The sequence below is a fragment of the Scyliorhinus torazame genome, chromosome 16 (assembly GCF_047496885.1).
Source record: "Scyliorhinus torazame isolate Kashiwa2021f chromosome 16, sScyTor2.1, whole genome shotgun sequence".
In the NCBI taxonomy this organism is placed as follows: domain Eukaryota; kingdom Metazoa; phylum Chordata; class Chondrichthyes; order Carcharhiniformes; family Scyliorhinidae; genus Scyliorhinus; species Scyliorhinus torazame.
In genome coordinates, this window is record NC_092722.1 from 84,920,336 (window position 1) to 84,946,977 (window position 26,642).

General features: G+C 54.5%; 1 protein-coding gene across 3 annotated transcripts in view; it reads right to left on the reverse strand.

Moving 5' to 3' along the window:
• Window positions 1-26,642, reverse strand: part of LOC140392919 (tyrosine-protein phosphatase non-receptor type 6-like) — a 157,726-nt gene that overhangs the window by 98,044 nt on the left and 33,040 nt on the right. For all 3 annotated transcript variants that reach the window (XM_072478695.1, XM_072478696.1, XM_072478697.1), the window contains exon 2: window positions 16,372-16,494. In XM_072478695.1, coding sequence (XP_072334796.1) covers window positions 16,372-16,494 — 123 coding nt within the window. The remainder of the gene's footprint in view (window positions 1-16,371; window positions 16,495-26,642) is intronic.

Genomic DNA, 26,642 nt, shown 5'->3' on the forward strand with positions numbered 1-26,642 from the left:
GCTGGATTACGTTACAGAGATAGGGAGTGGTGTAGGGGCTGGAGGAGGTTACAGAGATAGGGAGAGGTGTAGGGGGCTGGAGGAGGTTACAGAGATCGGGAGGGCTGTAGGGGGCTGGATTTGGGTACAGAGATAGGGAGGGGAGTAGGGGGCTGGATTAGGTTACGGAGAGAGGGAGCGGTGTAGGGGGTGGATTAGGTTACAGAGATAGGGAGGGGAGTAGGGGGCTGGATTAGGTTACGGAGAGAGGGAGCGGTGTAGGGGGCTGGATTAGGTTACAGAGATAGGGAGGGGAGTAGGGCGCTGAATTAGGTTACAGAGAGAGTGAGCATGGTAGGGGGTGGATTAGGTTACAGAGATAGTGAGCGGTTTAGGGGGCTGGAGGAGGTTACAGAGATAGGAGGGTGTAGGGGGTTGGATTAGGTTACAGAGATAGGGAGGGGTGTAGGGGGCTGGATTAGGTAACAGAGATAGGGAGGGGTGTAGGGAGCTGGATTAGGCTACAGAGATAGGGAGCGGTGTAGGGGGCTGGATTAGGTTACAGAGATAGGGAGCGGAGTACGGGCTGGAGGAGTTTACAGAGATAGGGAGAGGTGTAGGGGCTGGATTAGGTTACAGGGATAGGGAGTGGATTGGGGGCTGGAAGAGGTTACAGAGATAGGGAGGGGTGTAGGGGGCTGGGTTAGGATACTGAGATAGGAAGGGGTGTCGGGGCTGGATTAGGTTACAGAGATAGTGAGCGGTTTAGGGGGCTGGATTAGGTTACAGAGATAGGGAGGGGAGTAGGGGGCTGGATTTGGTTACGGAGAGAGGGAGCGGTGTAGGGGGCTGGCTTAGGTTACAGAGATAGGGAGGGGAGTAGGGCGCTGAATTAGGTTACAGAGAGAGTGTGCAGTGTATGGGGCTGGATTAGGTTACAGAGATAGTGAGCGTTTTAGGGGGCTGGATTAGGTTACAGATATAGGGAGCGGTGTTGGGGGCTGGATTAGGTTTCAGAGATAGTGAACAGTGTAGGGGGCTGGACTAGGTTACAGAAATAGGGAGGGGTGTAGGGGGTTGGATTAGGTTACAGAGATAGGGAGGGGTGTAGGGGGCTGGATTGGGTTACAGAGATAGGGTGCGGTGTAGGGTGTGGGGGAGGTTACAGAGATAGGGAGGGGTGCAGGGGTTGGGGGAGGTTACAGAGACAGGGAGGGGTGTAGGGGGCTGGATTAGGTTACAAAGATAGGGAGCGGTGTAGGGGGCTGGATTAGGTTACAGACATAGGGAGGGGTGTATGGAGCTGGATTAGGCTACAGAGATAGGGAGCGGTGTAGGGGGCTGGGTTATGTTACAGAGATAGGGAGCGGAGTACGGGCTATAGGAGGTTACAGAGATAGGGAGAGGTGTAGGGGCTGGATTAGGTTACAGGGAAAGGGAGGGGAGTAGGGGGCCGGAGGAGGTTACAGAGATAGGGAGGGGTGTAGGTGGCTGGGTTAGGATACTGAGATAGGGTGGGGTTTAGGGGCTGGATTAGGTTACAGAGAGAGTGAGCAGTGTAGGGGGCTGGATTAGTTTACTGAGATAGTGAGCGGTTTAGGGGGCTGGATTAGGTTACAGAGATAGGGAGAGGAGTAGGGGGCTGGATTAGGTTACGGAGAGAGGGAGGGGTGTAGAGGGTTGGATTAGGTTCCAGAGATAGGGAGGGGAGTAGGGGGCTGGATTAGGTTACGGAGAGAGGGAGCGGTGTAGGGGGCTGGATTAGGTTACAGAGATAGGGAGGGGTGTAGGGTCTGGAGGAATTTACAGAGATAGTGAGGTGTTTTGGGGCTGGATTAGCATACAAAGAGAGGGAGGGGTGACGAGGGCTGGATTAGGTTACAGAGATAGGGAGCGGTGTAGGGGGCTGGATTAGGTTACAGAGATAGGGAGCGGTGTAGGGGGCTGGAGGAGGTTACAGAAATAGGGAGAGGTGTAGGGGGCTGGATTATGTTACAGAGAGAGGGAGGGTTGTAGGGGCTGGAGGAGGTTACAGAGATAGGGAGCGGTGTAGGGTGCTGGAGGAGGTTACAGAGATAGGGAGGGGTGTAGGGGCTGGAGGAGGTTACAGAGATAGGGAGGGGTGTAGGGGGCTGGATTAGGTTGCAGAGATAGGCAGGGGTGTAGGGTGTGGGGAGGTTACAGAGATAGGGAGCGGTGTAGGGGGCTTGATTAGGTTACAGAGATAGGGAAGGGTGTAGGGGGCTGGATTAGGCTACAGAGATCGGGAGCGGTGTAGGGGGCTGGAGTAGGTTACAGAGATCGGGAGGGGTGTAGGGGCCTGAATTAGGTTACAGAGATAGGGAGCGGTGTAGGGGGCTGGAGGAGGTTACAGAGATAGGGAGGGGTGTAGGGGGCTGGATTAGATTACAGAGATAGGGAGGGGTGTAGGGGGCTGGATTAGGTTACAGAGATAGGGAGTGGAGTAAGGGGCTGGAAGAGGTTGCAGAGATAGGGAGGGGTGTAGGGGGCTGGGTTAGGATACTGAGATAGGAAGGGGTGTAGGGGCTGGATTAGGTTACAGAGAGAGTGAGCAGTGTAGGGGGCTGGATTAGGTTACAGAGATAGGGAGGGGAGTAGGGGGCTGGATTAGGTTACGGAGAGAGGGAGCGGTGTAGGGGGCTGGTTTAGGTTACAGAGATAGGGAGGGGAGTAGGGCGCTGAATTAGGTTACAGAGAGAGTGTGCAGTGTATGGGGCTGGATTAGGTTACAGATATAGGGAGGGGTGTAGGGGGCTGGATTAGGTTTCAGAGATAGTGAACAGTGTAGGGGGCTGGACTAGGTTACAGAGATAGGGAGGGGTGTAGGGGGTTGGATTAGGTTACAGAGATAGGGAGGGGTGTAGGGGGCTGGATTAGGTTACAGAGATAGGGAGGGGTGTAGGGGGCTGGATTGGGTTACAGAGATAGGGAGGGGTGTAGGGGGCTGGATTAGGTTACAGAGATAGGGAGGGGTGTAGGGGGTTGGATTAGGTTACAGAGATAGGGAGGGGTGTAGGGGGCTGGATTGGGTTACAGAGATAGGGTGCGGTGTAGGGTGTGGGGGAGGTTACAGAGATAGGGAGGGGTGCAGGGGTTGGGGGAGGTTACAGAGACAGGGAGGGGTGTAGGGGGCTGGATTAGGTTACAAAGATAGGGAGCGGTGTAGGGGGCTGGATTAGGTTACAGACATAGGGAGGGGTGTATGGAGCTGGATTAGGCTACAGAGATAGGGAGCGGTGTAGGGGGCTGGGTTATGTTACAGAGATAGGGAGCGGAGTACGGGCGATAGGAGGTTACAGAGATAGGGCGAGGTGTAGGGGCTGGATTAGGTTACAGGGATAGGGAGGGGAGTAGGGGGCCGGAGGAGGTTACAGAGATAGGGAGGGGTGTAGGTGGCTGGGTTAGGATACTGAGATAGGGTGGGGTTTAGGGGCTGGATTAGGTTCCAGAGATAGGGAGGGGAGTAGGGGGCTGGATTAGGTTACGGAGAGAGGGAGGGGTGTAGGGGCTGGATTAGGTTACAGAGATAGGGAGGGGAGTAGGGGGCTGGAGGAGGTTACAGAGATAGGGAGGGGTGTAGGGGCTGGATTAGGTTACAGAGATAGGGAGGGGAGTAGGGGGCTGGAGGAGGTTACAGAGATAGGGAGGGGTGGAGGGGCTGGATTAGGTTACAGAGATAGGGAGGGGAGTAGGGGGCTGGAGGAGGTTACAGAGATAGGGAGCGGTGTGGGGGGCTGGATTAGGTTACAGAGATAGGGAGGGGTGTAGGGGGCTGCTGGAGGTTACAGTGATAGGGGGGGCGGGTGTAGGGGCTGGATTAGGTGACAGAGATAGGGAGGGGTGTAGGGGCTGGATTAGGTTACAGAGATAGGGAGGGGTGTAGGGTGTGGGGAGGTTACAGATTTAGGGAGAGATGTAGGGGCTGGATTAGGTTACAGAGATAGGGAGCGGTGTAGGAGGCTGGATTAGGTTACAGAGATAGGGAGGGGTGTAGGAGGCTGGATTACGTTACAGAGATAGGGAGTGGTGTAGGGGCTGGAGGAGGTTACAGAGATAGGGAGGGTTGTAGGGGGCTGGAGGAGGTTACAGAGATAGGGAGTGGAATAGGGGCTGGAGGAGGTTACAGAGATAGGGAGAGGTGTAGGGGGCTGGAGGAGGTTACAGAGATCGGGAGGGCTGTAGGGGGCTGGATTTGGGTACAGAGATAGGGAGGGGAGTAGGGGGCTGGATTAGGTTACGGAGAGAGGGAGCGGTGTAGGGGGTGGATTAGGTTACAGAGATAGGGAGGGGAGTAGGGGGCTGGATTAGGTTACGGAGAGAGGGAGCGGTGTAGGGGGCTGGATTAGGTTACAGAGATAGGGAGGGGAGTAGGGCGCTGAATTAGGTTACAGAGAGAGTGAGCATGGTAGGGGCTGAATTAGGTTACAGAGATAGTGAGCGGTTTAGGGGGCTGGAGGAGGTTACAGAGATAGGAGGGTGTAGGGGGTTGGATTAGGTTACAGAGATAGGGAGGGGTGTAGGGGGCTGGATTAGGTAACAGAGATAGGGTGCGGTGTGGGGGAGGTTACAGAGATCGGGAGCGGTGTAGGGGGCTGGATTAGGTTACAGAGATAGGGAGGGGTGTAGGGAGCTGGATTAGGCTGCAGAGATAGGGAGCGGTGTAGGGGGCTGGATTAGGTTACAGAGATAGGGAGCGGAGTACGGGCTGGAGGAGTTTACAGAGATAGGGAGAGGTGTAGGGGCTGGATTAGGTTACAGGGATAGGGAGTGGAGTAGGGGGCTGGAAGAGGTTACAGAGATAGGGAGGGGTGTAGGGGCTGGATTAGGTTACAGGGATAGGGAGTGGAGTAGGGGGCCGGAGGAGGTTACAGAGATAGGGAGGGGTGTAGGGGGCTGGGTTAGGATACTGAGATAGGAAGGGGTGTCGGGGCTGGATTAGGTTACAGAGAGTGAGCAGTGTAGGGGGCTGGATTAGGTTACAGAGATAGTGAGCGGTTTAGGGGGCTGGATTAGGTTACAGAGATAGGGAGGGGAGTAGGGGGCTGGATTTGGTTACGGAGAGATGGAGCGGTGTAGGGGGCTGGCTTAGGTTACAGAGATAGGGAGTGGAGTAGGGCGCTGAATTAGGTTACAGAGAGAGTGTGCAGTGTATGGGGCTGGATTAGGTTACAGAGATAGTGAGCGTTTTAGGGGGCTGGATTAGGTTACAGATATAGGGAGGGGTGTTGGGGGCTGGATTAGGTTTCAGAGATAGTGAACAGTGTAGGGGGCTGGACTAGGTTACAGAGATAGGGAGGGGTGTAGGGGGTTGGATTAGGTTACAGAGATAGGGAGGGGTGTAGGGGGCTGGATTGGGTTACAGAGATAGGGTGCGGTGTAGGGTGTGGGGGAGGTTACAGAGATAGGGAGGGGTGCAGGGATTGGGGGAGGTTACAGAGACAGGGAGGGGTGTAGGGGGCTGGATTAGGTTACAAAGATAGGGAGCGGTGTAGGGGGCTGGATTAGGTTACAGACATAGGGAGGGGTGTATGGAGCTGGATTAGGCTACAGAGATAGGGAGCGGTGTAGGGAGCTGGGTTATGTTACAGAGATAGGGAGCGGAGTACGGGCTATAGGAGGTTACAGAGATAGGGAGAGGTGTAGGGGCTGGATTAGGTTACAGGGATAGGGAGGGGAGTAGGGGGCCGGAGGAGGTTACAGAGATAGGGAGGGGTGTAGGTGGCTGGGTTAGGATACTGAGATAGGGTGGGGTTTAGGGGCTGGATTAGGTTACAGAGAGAGTGAGCAGTGTAGGGGGCTGGATTAGTTTACTGAGATAGGGAGCGGTGTAGGGGGCTGGATTAGGTTACAGAGATAGGGAGGGGTGTAGGGTCTGGAGGAATTTACAGAGATAGTGAGGTGTTTTGGGGGTGGATTAGGTTACAGAGAGAGGGAGGGGTGTTGAGGGCTGGATTAGGTTACAGAGATAGGGAGCGGTGTAGGGGGCTGGATTAGGTTACAGAGATAGGGAGCGGTGTAGGGGGCTGGAGGAGGTTACAGAAATAGGGAGAGGTGTAGGGGGCTGGATTATGTTACAGAGAGAGGGAGGGTTGTAGGGGCTGGAGGAGGTTACAGAGATAGGGAGCGGTGTAGGGGGCTGGATGAGGTTACAGAGATAGGGAGGGGTGTAGGGGCTGGAGGAGGTTACAGAGATAGGGAGGGGTGTAGGGGGCTGGATTAGGTTACAGAGATAGGCAGGGGTGTAGGGTGTGGGGAGGTTACAGAGATAGGGAGCGGTGTAGGGGGCTGGATTAGGTTACAGAGATAGGGAAGGGTGTAGGGGGCTGGATTAGGTTACAGAGATCGGGAGCGGTGTAGGGGGCTGGAGTAGGTTACAGAGATCGGGAGGGGTGTAGGGGCCTGAATTAGGTTACAGAGATAGGGAGCGGTGTAGGGGGCTGGAGGAGGTTACAGAGATAGGGAGGGGTGTAGGGGGCTGGATTAGATTACAGAGATAGGGAGGGGAGTAGGGGGCTGGATTAGGTTACAGAGATAGGCAGGGGTGTAGGGTGTGGGGAGGTTACAGAGATAGGGAGCGGTGTAGGGGGCTGGATTAGGTTATAGAGATAGGGAAGGTTGTAGGGGGCTGGATTAGGTTACAGAGATCGGGAGCGGTGTAGGGGGCTGGAGTAGGTTACAGAGATCGGGAGGGGTGTAGGGGGCTGGGTTATGTTACAGAGATAGGGAGCGGAGTACGGGCTATAGGAGGTTACAGAGATAGGGAGAGGTGTAGGGGCTGGATTAGGTTACAGGGATAGGGAGGGGAGTAGGGGGCCGGAGGAGGTTACAGAGATAGGGAGGGGTGTAGGTGGCTGGGTTAGGATACTGAGATAGGGTGGGGTTTAGGGGCTGGATTAGGTTACAGAGAGAGTGAGCAGTGTCGGGGGCTGGATTAGTTTACTGAGATAGTGAGCGGTTTAGGGGGCTGGATTAGGTTCCAGAGATAGGGAGGGGAGTAGGGGGCTGGATTAGGTTACGGAGAGAGGGAGCGGTGTAGGGGGCTGGATTAGGTTACAGAGATAGGGAGGGGTGTAGGGGGCTGCTGGAGGTTACAGTGATAGGGGGGGCGGGTGTAGGGGACTGTATTAAGTTACAGAGATAGGGATGGGTGTAGGGGGTTGAATTAGATTACAGAGAGAGGGAGCGGTGTAGGGGCTTGGTTAGGTTACAGAGATAGGGAGGGGCGTAGGGGGCTGGATTAGGTTACAGTGATAGGGAGGGGTGTAGGGGGCTGGATTAGGTTACAGAGATAGGGAGGGGTGCAGGGGGCTGGATTAGGTTACAGACATAGGGAGGGGTGTTAGGGGGCTGGAGGAGGTTACAGAGATAGGGAGCGGTGTAGGGGCTGGATTAGGTTACAGAGATAGGGAGGGGTGTAGGGGGCTGGAGGAGGTTACTGAGATAGGGAGGGGTGTAGGGTCTGGAGGAATTTACAGAGATAGTGAGGTGTGTTGGGGCTGGATTAGGTTACAGAGAGAGGGAGGGGTGTCGAGGGCTGGATTAGGTTACAGAGATAGGGAGCGGTGTAGGGGGCTGGATTAGGTTACAGAGATAGGGAGCGGTGTAGGGGGCTGGAGGAGGTTACAGAGATAGGGAGAGGTGTAGGGGGCTGGATTATGTTACAGAGAGAGGGAGGGTTGTAGGGGCTGGAGGAGGTTACAGAGATAGGGAGCGGTGTAGGGGGCTGGAGGAGGTTACAGAGATAGGGAGGGGTGTAGGGGCTGGATTAGGTTACAGACATAGGGAGGGGTGTATGGAGCTGGATTAGGCTACAGAGATAGGGAGCGGTGTAGGGGGCTGGGTTATGTTACAGAGATAGGGAGCGGAGTACGGGCTATAGGAGGTTACAGAGATAGGGAGAGGTGTAGGGGCTGGATTAGGTTACAGGGATAGGGAGGGGAGTAGGGGGCCGGAGGAGGTTACAGAGATAGGGAGGGGTGTAGGTGGCTGGGTTAGGATACTGAGATAGGGTGGGGTTTAGGGGCTGGATTAGGTTACAGAGAGAGTGAGCAGTGTAGGGGGCTGGATTAGTTTACTGAGATAGTGAGAGGTTTAGGGGGCTGGATTAGGTTACAGAGATAGGGCGCGGTGTAGGGGGCTGGAGGTGGTTACAGAGATAGGGAGCGGCGTAGGGGCTGGATTAGGTTACAGAGATAGGGAGGGGTGTAGGAGGCTGGATTAGGTTACAGAGATAGGGAGGGGTGTAGGGTCTGGAGGAATTTACAGAGATAGTGAGGTGTTTTGGGGCTGGATTAGGTTACAGAGAGAGGGAGGGGTGTTGAGGGCTGGATTAGGTTACAGAGATAGGGAGCGGTGTAGGGGGCTGGATTAGGTTACAGAGATAGGGAGCGGTGTAGGGGGCTGGAGGAGGTTACAGAAATAGGGAGAGGTGTAGGGGGCTGGATTATGTTACAGAGAGAGGGAGGGTTGTAGGGGCTGGAGGAGGTTACAGAGATAGGGAGCGGTGTACGGGGGTGGAGGAGGTTACAGAGATAGGGAGGGGTGTAGGGGCTGGAGGAGGTTACAGAGAATGGGAAAGGGTGTAGGGGGCTGGATTAGGTTACAGAGATAGGCAGGGGTGTAGGGTGTGGGGAGGTTACAGAGATAGGGAGCGGTGTAGGGGGCTGGATTAGGTTACAGAGATAGGGAAGGGTGTAGGGGGCTGGATTAGGTTACAGAGATCGGGAGCGGTGTAGGGGGCTGGAGTAGGTTACAGAGATCGGGAGGGGTGTAGGGGCCTGAATTAGGTTACAGAGATAGGGAGCGGTGTAGGGGGCTGGAGGAGGTTACAGAGATAGGGAGGGGTGTAGGGGGCTGGATTAGATTACAGAGATAGGGAGGGGAGTAGGGGGCTGGATTAGGTTACAGAGATAGGCAGGGGTGTAGGGTGTGGGGAGGTTACAGAGATAGGGAGCGGTGTAGGGGGCTGGATTAGGTTACAGAGATAGGGAAGGTTGTAGGGGGCTGGATTAGGTTACAGAGATCGGGAGCGGTGTAGGGGGCTGGAGTAGGTTACAGAGATCGGGAGGGGTGTAGGGGGCTGGGTTATGTTACAGAGATAGGGAGCGGAGTACGGGCTATAGGAGGTTACAGAGATAGGGAGAGGTGTAGGGGCTGGATTAGGTTACAGGGATAGGGAGGGGAGTAGGGGGCCGGAGGAGGTTACAGAGATAGGGAGGGGTGTAGGTGGCTGGGTTAGGATACTGAGATAGGGTGGGGTTTAGGGGCTGGATTAGGTTACAGAGAGAGTGAGCAGTGTCGGGGGCTGGATTAGTTTACTGAGATAGTGAGCGGTTTAGGGGGCTGGATTAGGTTCCAGAGATAGGGAGGGGAGTAGGGGGCTGTATTAGGTTACGGAGAGAGGGAGCGGTGTAGGGGGCTGGATTAGGTTACAGAGATAGGGAGGGGTGTAGGGGGCTGCTGGAGGTTACAGTGATAGGGGGGGCGGGTGTAGGGGACTGTATTAAGTTACAGAGATAGGGATGGGTGTAGGGGGTTGAATTAGATTACAGAGAGAGGGAGCGGTGTAGGGGCTTGGTTAGGTTACAGAGATAGGGAGGGGCGTAGGGGGCTGGATTAGGTTACAGTGATAGGGAGGGGTGTAGGGGGCTGGATTAGGTTACAGAGATAGGGAGGGGTGCAGGGGGCTGGATTAGGTTACAGACATAGGGAGGGGTGTTAGGGGGCTGGAGGAGGTTACAGAGATAGGGAGCGGTGTAGGGGCTGGATTAGGTTACAGAGATAGGGAGGGGTGTAGGGGGCTGGATTAGGTTACAGCGATAGGGAGGGGCGTAGGGGGCTGGATTAGGTTACAGAGATAGGGCGGGGTGTAGGGGGCTGGAGGTGGTTACAGAGATAGGGAGGGGTGTCGAGGGCTGGATTAGGTTACAGAGATAGGGAGCGGTGTAGGGGGCTGGAGGAGGTTACAGAGATAGGGAGAGGTGTAGGGGGCTGGATTATGTTACAGAGAGAGGGAGGGTTGTAGGGGCTGGAGGAGGTTACAGAGATAGGGAGCGGTGTAGGGGGCTGGAGGAGGTTACAGAGATAGGGAGGGGTGTAGGGGCTGGAGGAGGTTACAGAGATAGGGAGGGGTGTAGGGCGCTGGATTAGGTTACAGGGATAGGCAGGGGTGTAGGGTGTGGGGAGGTTACAGAGATTGGGAGCGGTGTAGGGGGCTGGATTAGGTTACAGAGATAGGGAAGGGTGTAGGGGGCTGGATTAGGTTACAGAGATCGGGAGGGGTGTAGGGGGCTGAATTAGGTTACAGAGATAGGGAGCGGTGTAGGGGGCTGGATTAGGTCACAGAGATAGGGAGGGGTGTAGGGGGCTGGATTAGGTTACAGAGATAGGGAGCGGTGTAGGGGGCTGGATTAGGTCACAGAGATAGGGAGGGGTGTAGGGGGCTGGAGGGGTTTACAGAGATAGGGAGGGGTGTAGGGGGCTGGATTAGGTCACAGAGATAGGGAGCGGTGTGGGGGGCTGGATTAGGTTACAGAGATAGGGAGGGGTGTAGGGGGCTGCTGGAGGTTACAGTGATAGGGGGGGCGGGTGTAGGGGACTGTATTAAGTTACAGAGATAGGGATGGGTGTAGGGGGTTGAATTAGCTTACAGAGAGAGGGAGCGGTGTCGGGGCTTGGTTATGTTACAGAGATAGGGAGGGGTGTAGGGGGCTGAATTAGGTTACAGTGATAGGGAGGGGTGTAGGGGGCTGGATTAGGTTACAGAGATAGGGAGGGGTGCAGGGGGCTGGATTAGGTTACAGACATAGGGAGGGGTGTATGGAGCTGGATTAGGCTACAGAGATAGGGTGCGGTGTAGGGGGCTGGGTTATGTTACAGAGATAGGGAGCGGAGTACGGGCTATAGGAGGTTACAGAGATAGGGAGAGGTGTAGGGGCTGGATTAGGTTACAGGGATAGGGAGAGGAGTAGGGGGCTGGAGGAGGTTACAGAGATAGGGAGCGGTGTGGGGGGCTGGATTAGGTTACAGAGATAGGGAGGGGTGTAGGGGGCTGCTGGAGGTTACAGTGATAGGGGGGGCGGGTGTAGGGGACTGTATTAAGTTACAGAGATAGGGATGGGTGTAGGGGGTTGAATTAGCTTACAGAGAGAGGGAGCGGTGTCGGGGCTTGGTTATGTTACAGAGATAGGGAGGGGTGTAGGGGGCTGGATTAGGTTACAGTGATAGGGAGGGGTGTAGGGGGCTGGATTAGGTTACAGAGATAGGGAGGGGTGCAGGGGGCTGGATTAGGTTACAGACATAGGGAGGGGTGTTAGGGGACTGGAGGAGGTTACAGAGATAGGGAGCGGTGTAGGGGCTGGATTAGGTTACAGAGATAGGGAGGGGTGTAGGGGGCTGGATTAGGTTACAGTGATAGGGAGGGGCGTAGGGGGCTGGATTAGGTCACAGAGATAGGGAGGGGTGTAGGGGGCTGGAGGTGGTTACAGAGATAGGGAGCGGTGTAGGGGCTGGATTAGGTTACAGAGATAGGGAGGGGTGTAAGGGGCTGGATTAGGTTACAGAGATAGGGAGGGGTGTAGGGTCTGGAGGAATTTACAGAGATAGTGAGGTGTGTAGGGGCTGGATTAGGTTACAGAGAGAGGGAGGAGTGTCGAGGGCTGGATTAGGTTACAGAGATAGGGATCGGTGTCGGGGGCTCGATTAGGTTACAGTGATAGGGAGGGTTGTAGGGGGCTGGAGGAGGTTACAGAGATAGGGAGAGGTGTAGGGGGCTGGATTATGTTACAGAGGGAGGGAGGGGTGTAGGGGCTGGAGGAGGTTACAGAGATAGGGAGCGGTGTAGGGGGCTGGAGGAGGTTACAGAGATAGGGAGGGGTGTAGGGGGCTGGATTAGGTTACAGAGATAGGCAGGGGTGTAGGGTGTGGGGAGGTTACAGAGATAGGGAGCGGTGTAGGGGGCTGGATTAGGTTACAGAGATAGGGAAGGGTGTAGGGGGCTGGATTAGGTTACAGAGATCGGGAGCGGTGTAGGGGGCTGGAGTAGGTTACAGAGATCGGGAGGGGTGTAGGGGGCTGAATTAGGTTACAGAGATAGGGAGCGGTGTAGGGGGCTGGAGGAGGTTACAGAGATAGGGAGGGTTGTAGGGGGCTGGATTAGATTACAGAGATAGGGAGGGGTTACTGGCTGGAGGAGGTTAGAGATAGGGAGGGGTGTGGGGGGCTGGATTAGGTTACAGAGAGAGGGAGGGGTGTAGGAGGCTGGATTAGGTTACAGAGATAGGGAGCGGTGTAGGGGACTGGATTAGGTTACAGAGATAGGGAGGGGTGTAGGGGGCTGGATTAGGTTACAGAGATAGGGAGGGGAGTAGGGGGCTGGATCAGGTTACGGAGAGAGGGAGTGGTGTAGGGGGCTGGATTAGGTTACAGAGATAGGGAGGGGTGTAGGGCGCTGAATTAGGTTACAGAGAGAGTGTGCAGTGTATGGGGCTGGATTAGGTTACAGAGATAGTGAGCGTTTTAGGGGGCTGGATTAGGTTACAGAGATAGGGAGGGGTGTCGGGGGCTGAATTAGGTTACAGAGATAGGGAGCGGTGTAGGGGGCTGAATTAGGTTACAGCGATAGGGAGGGATGTCGGGGGCTGGATTATGTTACAGAGATAGGGAGGGCTGTAGGGGCTGGAGGAGTTTACAGTGATAGGGAGGGGTGTAGGGGGCTGGATTATGTTACAGAGAGAGGGAGGGGTGTAGGGGGCTGGAGGAGGTTACAGAGATAGGGAGAGGTGTAGGGGGCTGTATTAGGTTACAGAGAGAGGGAGGGGTGTAGGGGGCTGGAGGAGGTTACAGAGATAAGAAGTAGTGTGGGGGGCTGGATTAGATTATAGAGATAGGGAGTGGTGTTGGGGGCTGAATTAGGTTCCAGAGATAGGGAGCGGTGTCGGGGGCTGGAGGAGTTTACAGAGATAGGGAGGGGTGTACGGGCTGGAGGAGGTTACAGAGATAGGGAGGGGTGTAGGCGGCTGGATTAGGTTACAGAGAGAGGGAGGTGTGTAGGGGGCTGGATTAGGTTACAGAGATAATGAGGGGTGTAGGTGGCTGAATTAGGTTACAGAGATAGGGAGGGGTGTAGGGAGCTGGATCATGTTACAGAGATAGGGAGGGGTGTAGGGGGCTGGATTAGGTTACAGAGAGAGGGAGGTGTGTAGGGGGCTGCATTAGGTTACAGAGATGGGGAGCGGTTTAGGGGGCTGGATTAGGTTACAGAGATAAGGAGGGGTGTAGGGGGCTGAATTAGGTTACAGAGATAGGGAGGGGTGTAGGGAGCTGGATCATGTTACAGAGATAGGGAGGGGTGTAGGGGGCTGGATTATGTTACAGAGATAGTGAATGGTGTAGGAGCTGGAGGAGGTTACAGAGAGAGGGAGGGGTGTAGGGGTGGAGGAGGTTACAGAGATAGGGAGGGGTGTAGGGGCTCGATTAGGTTACAGAGAGAAGGAGGGGTGTCGGGGCTGGACTAGGTTACGGAGATAGACAGGGGTGTAGGGGCTGGATTAGGTTATGGAGAGAGGGAGCGGTGTAGGGGGTTGGATTAGGTTACAGAGATAGGGAGGGGTGTAGGGTCTGGAGGAATTTACAGAGATAGTGAGGTGTGTAGGGGCTGGATTAGGTTACAGAGAGAGGGAGGGGTGTCGAGGGCTGGATTAGGTTACAGAGATAGGGAGGGGTGTAGGGGGCTGGATTAGGTTACAGAGATAGGGAGGGGTGTAGGGTCTGGAGGAATTTACAGAGATAGTGAGGTGTGTAGGGGCTGGATTAGGTTACAGAGAGAGGGAGGGGTGTCGAGGGCTGGATTAGGTTACAGAGATAGGGAGCGGTGTAGGGGGCTGGATTAGGTTACAGAGATAGGGAGGGGTGTAGGGGGCTGGAGGAGGTTACAGAGATAGTGAGAGGTGTAGGGGGCTGGATTATGTTACAGAGAGAGGGAGGGGTGTAGGGGCTGGAGGAGGTTACAGAGATAGGGAGCGGTGTAGGGGGCTGGAGGTGGTTACAGAGATAGGGAGGGGTGTAGGGGCTGGAGGAGGTTACAGAGATAGGGAGGGGTGTAGGGGGCTGGATTAGGTTACAGAGATAGGCAGGGGTGTAGGGTGTGGGGAGGTTACAGAGATAGGGAGCGGTGTAGGGGGCTGGATTAGGTTACAGAGATCGGGAGCGGTGTCGGGGGCTGAATTAGGTTACAGAGATAGGGAGCGGTGTAGGGGGCTGGAGGAGGTTACAGAGATAGGGAGGGGTGTAGGGGGCTGGATTAGATTACAGAGATAGGGAGGGGTGTAGGGGGCTGGATTAGGTTGTAGAGATAGGGAGCGGTGTAGGGGGCTGGAGGAGGTTACAGAGATAGCGAGGGGTTACTGGCTGGAGGAGGTTAGAGATAGGGAGGGGTGTGGGGGGCTGGATTACGTTACAGAGAGAGGGAGGGGTGTAGGAGGCTGGATTAGGTTACAGAGATAGGGAGCGGTGTAGGGGGCTGGATTAGGTTACAGGGACAGGGAGGGGTGTAGGGGGCTGGATTAGGTTACACAGATAGGGAGGGGTGTAAGGCGCTGGATCAGGTTACGGAGAGAGTGTGCAGTGTATGGGGCTGGATTAGGTTACAGAGATAGAGAGCGTTTTAGAGGGCTGGATTAGGTTACAGAGATAGGGAGGGGTGTCGGGGGCTGAATTAGGTTACAGAGATAGGGAGCGGTGTGGGGGGCTGAATTAGGTTACAGCGATAGGGAGGGGTGTCGGGGGCTGGATTATGTTACAGAGATAGGGAGGGCTGTAGGGGCTCGAGGAGGTTACAGAGATAGGAAGGATTGTGGGGGCTGGATTATGTTACAGAGAGAGGGAGGGGTGTAGGGGGCTGGAGGAAGTTACAGAGATAGGGAGAGGTGTAGGGGGCTGGATTAAGTTACAGAGATAGGGAGGGGTGTAGGGTGTGGGGAGGTTACAGAGGTAGGGAGCGATGTAGGGGGCTGGATTAGGTTACATAGATAGGGAGGGGTGTAGGGGGCTGGATAAGGTTACAGAGATAAGAAGTAGTGTGGGGGGCTGGATTAGATTATAGAGATAGGGAGTGGTGTTGGGGGCTGAATTAGGTTCCAGAGATAGGGAGCGGTGTAGGGGGCTGGAGGAGTTTACAGAGATAGGGAGGGGTGTACGGGCTGGAGGAGGTTACAGAGATAGGGAGGGGTGTAGGCGGCTGGATTAGGTTACAGAGAGAGGGAGGTGTGTAGGGGGCTGGATTAGGTTACAGAGATAGGGAGCGGTTTAGGGGGCTGGATTATGTTACAGAGATAAGGAGGGGTGTAGGGGGCTGAATTAGGTTACAGAGATAGGGAGCGGTCTAGGGAGCTGGATCATGTTACAGAGATAGGGAGGGGTGTAGGGGGCTGGATTAGGTTACAGAGAGAGGGAGGTGTGTAGGGGGCTGGATTAGGTTACAGAGATAGGGAGCGGTTTAGGGGGCTGGATTAGGTTACAGAGATAAGGAGGGGTGTAGGGCGCTGAATTAGGTTACAGAGATAGGGAGGGGTGTAGGGAGCTGGATCATGTTACAGAGATAGGGAGGGGTGTAGGGGGCTGGATTATGTTACAGAGATAGTGAATGGTGTAGGGGCTGGAGGAGGTTACAGAGAGAGGGAGGGGTGTAGGGGTGGAGGAGGTTACAGAGATAGGGAGGGGTGTAGGGGCTGGATTAGGTTACAGAGAGAAGGAGGGGTGTCGGGGCTGGACTAGGTTACGGAGATAGACAGGGGTGTAGGGGCTGGATTAGGTTACGGAGAGAGGGAGCGGTGTAGGGGGTTGGATTAGGTTACAGAGATAGGGAGGGGTGTAGGGTCTGGAGGAATTTACAGAGATAGTGAGGTGTGTAGGGGCTGGATTAGGTTACGGAGAGAGGGAGGGGTGTCGAGGGCTGGATTAGGTTACAGAGATAGGGAGCGGTGTAGGGGGCTGGATTAGGTTACAGAGATAGGGAGGGGTGTAGGGGGCTGATGGAGGTTACAGAGAGAGGGAGCGGTGTAGGGGGCTGGATTAGGTTACAGAGAGAGGGAGGGGTGTAGGGGCTGGAGGAGGTTACAGAGATAGGGAGGGGTGTAGGCGGCTGGGTTATGATACTATGATAGGGAGGGGTGTAGGGGCTGGAGGAGGTTATAGTGATAGGGAGGGGTGTAGGGGGTTGGATTAGGTTACAGAGAGAGGGAGGTGTGTAGGGGTGGAGGAGGTTACAGAGATAGGGAGGGTTTTAACGGGGTCTGGCTGGGGCAGAGGGCAGGCGGGTTTGGGAGGTTGAAGCATCTGCAGGTGGCGAAGGACAGTCGGAGGGATTTTCCTCACCGTATTGAGAGCGAGAAGTCGCCTGGGTTCTGCTTACTCGGCCGAGCCAGGAAGCTTCCGTGTACACCTCGTGCCTTCAACAGCTTCTCGGCATCGTTGCCACTGATATCGCAGTGGAACCACCTGAGGAAACGCAAAATCAGGAAGGTTAACCGACCTCCAGAAACCACTGCTCTCTCCCTGCTCCCCGTGCCTTTTGACCTTTTGGCCTACCCTTGGATCATGAAACTGAAGCTTCACCGTCACATTGTGCCAGAACTCTGTCGCTACTACCCTGCCAACCTCAATCCTCCATCTCCTAACCCCACGCCCTCCTACCCCCGACACAACCCTCACTCCAGATGACAGTCTCACCCCTTCTCCAACAAATTCCTCTATCGATCCAGCCTCCCCCACACTCACACACGGCTCATTCCACACCCTGGCCACTCATTGTGTGAAAAAGATTCTCCTCAGCCCCTCTCCCCATTGCATATTTCACCGATCCCCCTTGAATCTGTGTCCTCCTCTCGCTCTCGTTGCTACCCCCACCCCCTTCTCGGCTCCGCCACATTCAATGGGAACACATTCCTCCCTCCCGACTCTGTCCGAGACGCTCCTGCCGATTTGGAACCCCTCGATCAAATCACCTCTTGACCTTCTCTCTTCCCCAGGGAGAACAGGCCCCGATTTTCCCCACATAACTGATGTTCCTCTTCCCCAGATGCATTCTCGTCAACTTTTTCTGCACGCTCTCTCTCTCTACCTCTCTGATGCACGATCAATTACACAAAGACGAGAGTTGGATGCAATCGAGGCTTTATTACACTGAGATGTGTGGCCTCCTACAGCAACTGGCGAAATGGCTGCTGTACGAGGAGCACACATATTTATACTCCGCCTACTGGGCGGAGCCAGCAGACAGGGAACTACCCCCGTACCTGTAGTACAGGGCCTTACCACAAAGCACCTAATATATACATCAGTGGTGACTACCACATTCACCCCCTGTTAAAATTGAGTTCGGCGGGGGTGGTGGAGAACTATATACAAGTAGATGTTTTAAAGTACAGAAAAAAAATTGAGTTCAGAGTCCCGATCAAGCTACAGGTTCAGTCGGTCCGGAGCCTTGATCTGCCGTTGGGAGCGCCGCAGTGATGGCGGTGATTCCGGTGTCGGTGACTCTGGGAGCGTGCAAAATGCTCTTCATCCTCGGGCGTGGGCAGGGGGAGGACGGATTGTTCTGGGGCGGGGGTGCGCCGGGGGAGGGGAGGGTGACGCCGGGCCGGAGGGGTGTGTGTGTGGAACCAGCTGGTGCCAGGTCCCTGAGGGAGACAGTATCTTGGCAGCCGTCGGGGTACGCTACGTAGGCATACTGGGGGTTGCCGTGGAGTAGCTGTACCCTCTCAACCAACGGGTCCGCCTTGTGGAGTCGTACGTGCTTACGGAGGAGTACGGGTCCTGGAGCTGCGAGCCAAGTCGGGAGCGACACCCCGGAGGTGGACGTCCTGGGGAAAGCAAAGAGACGTTCATGGGGTGTGTCATTAGTCGCAGTGCATAGGAGCGACCGAATGGCGTGCAGTGCGTTGGGGAGGACCTCCTGCCAGCGGGAGGCCGAGAGATTTCTGGACCGTAGGGCCTGCTGGACGGCCCTCCAGACCGTCCCATTCTCCCTCTCCACCTGCCCGTTTCCCCGGGGGTTGTAGCTGGTCCTGCTCGAGGCAATACCCCTGCTGAGCAGGAACTGACACAGCTCATCGCTCATGAATGAGGATCCCCGGTCGCTGTGGACATAGGCGGGGAAGTCGAACAGAGCGAAGATGGTGTTGAGGGCTTTGATGATGGTGGCGGACATCATGTCGGGGCATGGGATGGCGAAGGGGAATCTGAAATATTCATCGACCACACTGAGAAAGTACGTGTTACAGTCGGTGGAGGGGAGGGGCCCTTTGAAGTCCCGCTGATGCGTTCAAAGGGGCGGGAGGCCTTCACCAGGCACGCACGGTGTGGCTGGTAGAAGTGCGGTTTGCACTCCGCGCAGACCTGGCAGTCCCTGGTGATTGCCCTGACTTCCTCGACGGAGTAGGGCAGATTGCGGGCCTTGATGAAATGGTACAACCGTGTGACTCCCGGGTGACAAAGGTTGTCGTGCAGAGTCCGGAGTAGGTCCACCTGTGCGTTGGCACATGTACCTCGGGATAGGGCATCGGGGGGCTCGTTGAGCTTACCGGGGCGATACAAAATCTCGTAGTTGTAGGTGGAGAGCTCGATCCTCCACCTCAAGATTTTATCGTTCTTGATCTTGCCCCGCTGTGTGTTGTTAAATATGAAGGCTACCGACCGTTGGTCAATGAGGAGAGTGAATCTCCTGCTGGCCAGGTAATGCCTCCAATGCCGCACAGCTTCAACGATGGCTTGGGCCTCTTTTTCGAGGGATGCCGAATTTCGGAGGCATGAAGGGTTTGTGAAAAGAATGCCAACAGCCTGCCTGCCTGGTTGAGGGTGGCGGTTAGAGCGACATCTGATGCGTCGCTCTCGACTTGAAATGGTAACGTCTCGTCGACTGCGTGCGATGTCAGCCTTAATACGGTTGAAGGCCTGGTGAGCCTTAGCCCTTAGGGGTAAAAGAGTGGATTGAATGAGTGGGCGGGCCTTGTCCGCATAATTTGGGACCCACTGGGCGTAGTAAGAAAAGAACCCCAGGCAACGTTTGAGGGCCTTGGGGCAGTGGGGGAGGGGGAGTTCCATGAGGGGGCACAGGCAGTCGGGATCGGGCCCCAGGACTCCGTTCTGGACCACATAGCCGAGGATGGCTAAATGGTTCGTGCTGGACACGCACTTCTCCTTGTTGTCGGTTAGGTTGAGGAGAGTGGCGGTGTGGAGAAATTTGGCAAGGTTGGCGTCGTGGTCCTGCTGATCGTGGCCGCAGATGGTGACATTGTCTAGGTACGGGAAAGTTGCCCGCAGCCCGTACCGGTCAACCATTCGGTCCATCTCCCGTTGGAAAACCGAGACCCCGTTGGTGACGCCAAAGGGAACCCTAAGAAAGTGGTAAAGGTGGCCATCTGCCTCGAAGGCAGTGTATGGGCGGTCCGCCTTGCGAATGGGGAGCTGGTGGTAGGCGGATTTTAGGTCGACAGTTGAGAAGACCCGGTACTGTGCAATCTGACTGACCATATCAGATATGCGTGGGAGGGGGTACACGTCGAGCTGCGTGTACCTACTGATGGTCTGACTGTAGTCCACGACCATCCTGTGTTTCTCCCCAGTTTCACAACTACCACCTGGGCTCTCCAGGGGCTGTTGCTGGCCTCGATGATGCCTTCCCGAAGCAGCCGCGGGGTCGAGCGTGTCCCCTTCTAAGAGGTACTGGCGGATGTAATCCGACCCTATCCCCGTAACAAAAGCGTCTCTCTTGAGCAAGTTCAAGTGTTCCGTGGCCGAGACGGCCTGACAGTCACAGTCTCTGACTAGGGGAATTAGAGCACGCCAGAAATCTTCCACTGACTCACCAGGAAGTTGACGACGAGTGGAGAGGATGTGTCTGGCGTAGAGTGTGTTAGTCCGCTGAGCGTAGTTTTCCTTCAGTAGCGCCATGGCGTCTTTGTAGGTCGGTGCGTCCTGGATAAGTGGAAAGACGTTGGAGCTCAGCCGCGTGTAGAGGATCTTCCGGAATTGGGTCTGGTGCAGACCTGATGTAAGCTTCGAAAGAGGCTAGCCAATGTTCAACGTCCTTTTTGGCGTTGTCTGCTTGCGGATGCAGCTGCAGGCGATCCGGCTTGATGCGGAGGTCCATCTTATGAAAACTTAGTGTAATAAATTGATGCACGATCAATTACACAAAGACGAGAGTTGGATGCCATCGAGGCTTTATTACACTGAGATGCGTGGCCTCCTACAGCAGCTGGCGAAATGGCTGCTGTTCGGAGAGCACACATATTTATACTCCGCCTACTGGGCGGAGCCAGCAGGCAGGGAACTATCCCCGTACCTGTAGTACAGGGGCCTTACCACAAAGCACCTAATATATACATCAGTGGTGACGACCACACTCTCTACCTCTCTGTCTCTCTCTCTTCCTCGCTGTCTCCCTCTTTGTGTGTCTCTCACTCTCTCTCTCTCTCTCTCTCCGTCTCTTGTTGTCTCTCTCTCTCGGTCTCTGTCGCTCTCTGTCTCTCTCTCTGTCCTTGTCTCTCTCTCTCCCTTTCTGTCTCTCTCTTTCTTCCTCTCTCTGTCTCTCACTCTCCGGGCGGGATTCTCCGTTAGCCATCGCCAAAATCAGGAAATGTGATTTGGCAGAGAATAGCTTCCGACGCCAAAATTGTGGTAGGCACAGATTTGACGCCAAATTGGGATTCTTCGTCACCTCGAAAACGGCGTCAATGAGTTTCACTCCGTACGTACAGAAGGCACCGTTTACATATCATTAACGGCCCCTGCCCGGTATTCTCCAGGGCCTCCGATGGGCTGAGTTCCCGAAGGCGTGGTTCACTTGTGCTTTTAAAAATCATCAACCAGCTTGGTGGCTGCTGAGGGAGAGAGAGGGTAGGGAAAGTGTCCAACATCGCCATAATTTGCTGACAGTTGTGCCACTGGCCGGGGGGGGCTTCTGCCAGGGCCGGGGGGAGTAGCGGGGGGTGGCCAGGAGGTGGACAATGGGGTCAGGGTGGACGGGCACAGAACCATTGCCGCAGCCTGCAAAGCAGCCATGCAGTTGCGCAGGCCGCTGTGAACCTAGTGCCGCGGGTCGTATAGGTGACCCTTCAGGACACACCACTGGGTGCCCTCTGCCCCAGCTGACCCATCAGCTGTATGGGCACAGTCCAGCACAACCAGTGCCATCTTGTTGGCTGGGATGAGTGTGTGTGGGGAGTGGAATGTGTCTGTGTGGCTGCAGCTTGTCAGCCTCCCGAGTGTCAATCACGGACCCGGCGAATCCCGCACCGTTTTTCAGTGGAATCGATTGTGTTCCACGTGGCACCGGTGCTAGCCCCTTAACGGTAGCGGAATTGGTCCAGGTGCAGCGCCGATCTTTCCGTCGTAAAAGTCCGCAGATTCTCAGTTGGAGTCAGCACTTAGTCTCAGGAATGGAGAATTCTGTCCCATGTCTCTTTTTTCACTCACTGGGTGCGCTGTTCTGGCCTCATCACACTCTCACTCAAGCGAAACGAGGCCAGTGAATAGCAGGAGAGGCCAAAAACAGGAACCGCGCCAGGCACCAAACAGTTTGCAATGTAGCCGACCCACTCCCGTAGGCGGAATCGGTATCCCACCGAGAACCCAATTATCACCACTTCAGCCCCATTTCCATACAATTAACAAGAGTCACCCCATTTCCAACCGCCTCCCGTCATTCAGCGGCCTCCCCAGCAAGTGGTCACGCGGGCGCCAATTAGTACTCCTTATGACAAACATGAACCTGGCGGAAGGGCTTCTGTGGGGAGCCGAGGAGGTGAGTAGCCATCTTTGCTCACAGGCAAAGAGACCAGGGCTGCAGGGCTTGCTGTTCCTGTACTCGGTGGGGGGTGGGGTCCCTCGGCTGAGGGTGAGGGGACCCTCAGCAGGGGTGGGCTGGCATGGGAGGATAGGGGAGGCGCTGGGGGGCAACCGCTTGCTGCACCACCATGTCAAACCCTGGATTGTGTGTCCCCGTTCTGGGGCTGCCCTTGTCCTGCCCGTCTGCCCCCGGACTGTAGCCACCTAAGTTGGCCAACACCCAATTTAAAATGGAGAACAGCAAAGGCTGAAGGGAAATTCAGCCAACAGAGGCAGAAACCAGCAGGTGCAGGTTTGCTGTGTATTTAACTCTGCAAAAGCCCAGACAGCATCGATACCAGCGACCATCAGCATAATAATGTAGCAGCCATCTACATACTAATAAGCAATCCCCGGGAACAATCGCAACATTTAGGACAAACAAAGCTAAGCCAGACTCCCCGGCGCCAGCAGGAGCCAACACAAAAGAGGTTAACGGACACCTCAGGACCGCCCATCGATCAGGGAACCACTCCAGTATTGGAGAAATCGAACCAAGCGATTGGAACAAAGTCCAATCACCTAGACCCAGGTACAGGGACCGCCCCGAAAGGCGGGAAGCCCCTGGGGACTATAAAAGTTAAGCCCCAAGCTCAAATCGTTCTCCTTGACCGGGTCACTCAGCAACGCGAAGTAACCCCTGAGAGTGAACGGTCCAAGCTGCCGCATCCCTGAAGGAAGTCTCAAGTCAACGCTCGCTACGAGATAGGCGCTCCTAGCTACCAGTCCATACCGGCTTTGAATCCCGCAGTTTCAGATTCCGAATGAAAGGCCATTTGTTCCCCTGACCTGGTGGGCCAGTCCGAAGTTAGGTATAGGCCTGTTAGTTGTAGAAGTAGCTTAGACGTAAAATTTGTGTGTAAGTAGCGATTACTGGGTATAATAAATGTGCTTTGAATCTTACTAATTGGTGTGTTGAGTTAGTGATCATTACTTGGACTTGAACCTCGTGGCGGCATCATAAAGATACCTGGCGACTCGAGAGCAAAGGTTATAAAACAGAGCCAATTGAACCAACCAAAAGTTAGCAACATATTACTGCCGACATTCTGACGGGACCTAATCTAGAAGTGGCTTAACCACTCCGGGAGAACCCAAAAATTTGAATTGGAAATCCAATTGGGAACAGAAAAAACCCACAAGTGTTCAAGCAGTTCTGATCAATCCTCATAATTCGGAAGTGTGTGTATGCATGCGTAACTAACAGGGCTATAAGGTAAACTGATAGATTTTTTGTTGCGACAAAACTGTCGGAAGTTTGTACTTCGGAAATTAGCGAAAGCCGTACCCGTATTTACAGCACCGCCTTAATACCCCTGTCCCAAATTTAAAAGAAGCATTCGGATAAGAAAGATGGCAATGCAGGGCCTCATGAACCCAGAAGAATTTGCGGCTGCAGCGACCAGCAGCAGTAGAGTAGGACAGTGTCCAGTATGGGAGGAAGAAATTAGGAAGTACCTCAAAGGGAAAGGATGGCCCCTTTGGAGCGAATTCTGTAACAACAAGGAAACAGGTCCCGGGAGTATAGGACATACTTGGTGGGAGAACCTGAGTGAGATTCACAAAAAGAGCTTAGGAAAAGCTCGCAAGCCGATGGCAATCGTGTCCTGCTTGGCACAATTGCGAGGCACAGAGGAGGTCGTTAGGATGCTCCGGAAAGAGATAGAAGGCATACATCGAATGAGCAAGGTTGATGTCAGTGAGGTAGAAAGAGAGAATGTAGAGTTAAGGAGGAAGTTGGCAACAAAAGACGGAGAGGTGGATGATGCCAAGTGGGCACACCAGTGCTGTCTGGCGCACCTAAGCAGCTTCCAGTCCCAGTATGAAAAGGCCTATCAGGACACGCAACGTGCAGTCCTGGTACGAGAAGAAACCGAGAAGCAGGTAGAAGCATTGCAGAGGCAGTGCAGTGACCTGAAGGCAGCATTAAGAGCACTCCATGCTGCCACCACGGAGCAAAGACAAAGCTCACTAGACCACGCAAAGTGCCGGAAGCAGATTGCAGAGCTGCAATTGCTGCTTTCAGTCCAAAAAGGATTCCAGGAAACCTTTGGAGCACAGTTAGATGAGGAAGACGGCCCTGATTGGGAAGAGTTAAACGAGACAGCGCAGAGATATGTTCAGGGAACATGTGCGCAGGGAAAGCCACAAAAGAGAAAAGCGCCCCAACCCCCCCACAGAGCAGATAGTTCAGGCTCCAATGAACACCCACCGCACAGCCACATTGGACGACACGGAATTTTTGTATACCACCCCCTTAACAGTGACCCAATTACGGGACGCGTGCGAGAAAATCACACCGTTCCTCCCCACCTCAGACCCCCACCACTTCTTTGCCAGAGTAAAGCAGCAGGCGACCATGTACAGCCTGGATGAGCGAGAGCACGTAAAGCTCACAGTTTTGAGTTTGGACCCTTCAGTCGTAGCAGCCCTTCCCGACCCACAGAACGTAGGAGGAGGCCCCCTTGCAGAAATGCATACCGCGATCCTAGACGCGATCGGGTATAACCGGGGTGACCCCGTAGATGGCCTCAACAAATGCAGGCAAAAGAAAACCGAGCACCCCACAGCGTTTGCTGGACGCCTGTGGATCCATTTTGCAGCAGTTTTTGGAGACTTAGACCGCACCCATTTGTCCCCAGACAACATGGCCAAATGTACCTGCACCCTTATCTCCCATGCCACAGAAACAGGACAAAAAGCTTGTGCGAATTATGATCCCTCAGAGGAGGCTCATAACGAGAAATAGGTCGTAAAAAGATTGTCCCGCGCCTGGGAGCAGTCTATACAAAACAAACCCGCAGTTAAAAATCCAGAAGAAAAGCAGGCAGGAGCAGACATACAAGCAGTAAAATCACACCAGAACCCCGCATGGGTAAATGAAGGAAAGAACAGCTCCCCACGAAAGTCACAGGAGTGCTACAACTGTGGACAGTTGGGACACTATGCAAGAGAGTGCAATGCCCCACGAAAGGCACAGAGAGCCCAGCAGACGGGCACTCTGAGTAAGAAAAAGACATACCCATTCATAGTGTTAGCACCCGTTCAGATCAGATGGACCTGACCGGAACAGACTGATGGTTTACGGGCTCCCCCAGTTGGGTCTGCGACACCCTTTGGGATAGGTCCGGACGACCGGTAGTTGCAGTAAGAATTCGGGGACAGCCCATCGAATTTCTCTGGGACACAGGAGGGTCCCGCACCACAATAAATTCCTCCACCATGTTCCAAAAGGACACGTGGCCCACTACAGCCACTATCACCCTCAGCGGCTTTACAGGCCACTCACAGCAGGGACACATCACAGCCCCTGTACCCATTCAAATCGGTACCATCACCACCAAGCACCCCATAGTCTTAGGCGATCTGCCCCACACAGCAGAACACATTCTGGGAATCGATTTCATGAATTCCCACAACCTATCATTCGATCCAGTCAACCAGTGTGTCTGGAAAATGGCAAAATCCGCAAGAGCCCCCGCAACGCTCAACATAGGTGAATACGCGAACAAAATTAGCGCAGTAGGCGAATTTTGGTTCAACCCGACCACGCTTAGCACAGACAAGCCAGTTAGGGCAGTTTTACAAAAGAACAGGACAGCATTCGCGACCCACAAACACGACTGTGGACAGATGACTGGTTCCGTACAAATCACAGGACCTGACCCTAGACCCCAAAAGCAGTATGGATTTTCCCAAGAGGCAGAGGGAGAAATCTCAAAAGTAATCGAAAGCTTATTAGAGCAGGGCGTACTTAGATCAGTAGCCTCCACTAATAATGCCCCGATTTGGCCAGTGAGAAAGCCCGATGGATCATGGCGACTGACCATCGATTACCGGGAACTCAACAAAATCACCCCCGCAGCAGCCCCCACTGTAGCCACAAGTCCCGAGACCATGCTCAAGCAGGGACTCAATTCCCGATACTTTATGGTTTTGGACGTCAGTAATGGATTCTGGTCCATTCCATTGGCAAAGGCGTGCCAGTACAAATTTGCCTTCATCGTTAAAAATCAGCAGTACACGTGGACATGCCTTCCACAAGGATTCCATAACTCCCCCTCCATTTTCCATCGACAGCTGGCAAATGGTTTAGCCAAATTCTCTCGCCCCGAATGTCTGGTCCAGTACGTAGACGACCTATTCCTGCAGACAGACACCAAGGAAGAGCACATTGAGCTTCTGTCCGAACTCCCGGAACTCTTACATTCAATTGGTTGCCATGATGTGGAGATGTGTGATTCAATTGGTTGTAAAGTTAACCACAAAAAGGCCCAGATTTTGGAAAACAAGGTGATATATTTGGGTACAATTATCACACATGGTACAGTTTCCACATCCACAGGTTACACCCCACACACTCTCATGACCGGACGCCCCATGAAAGGCACAGAATATTTATTAGGTTTAGACTTGACCAGCCCCAAGGTGACGGCCCTCACACACGAGAACGCAGTCAAACAATTAGTGGAAAATGTAAAAACGGCTCAGCTAGCAGCCGCAGTGAAATTGGGCACAAGAAAGAAACAGAGCAAGGCCTGTTTCGATAAGACAGTGCAAGCGACTGAGTTCAGTGTGGGACAGCAAGTCATGCTCTCCGTATACAACCCCAGCACATTCCTGTCACCAAAATACTCGGGTCCGTACTCCATTGCGGACAAAGTACAAGATAAAGTCTACAAGATAAAGTACCCCAATGGAAAGACTGCGTGATTCCATATCAACCAGCTGAAGGCATATGGAACACAGTCTAACCA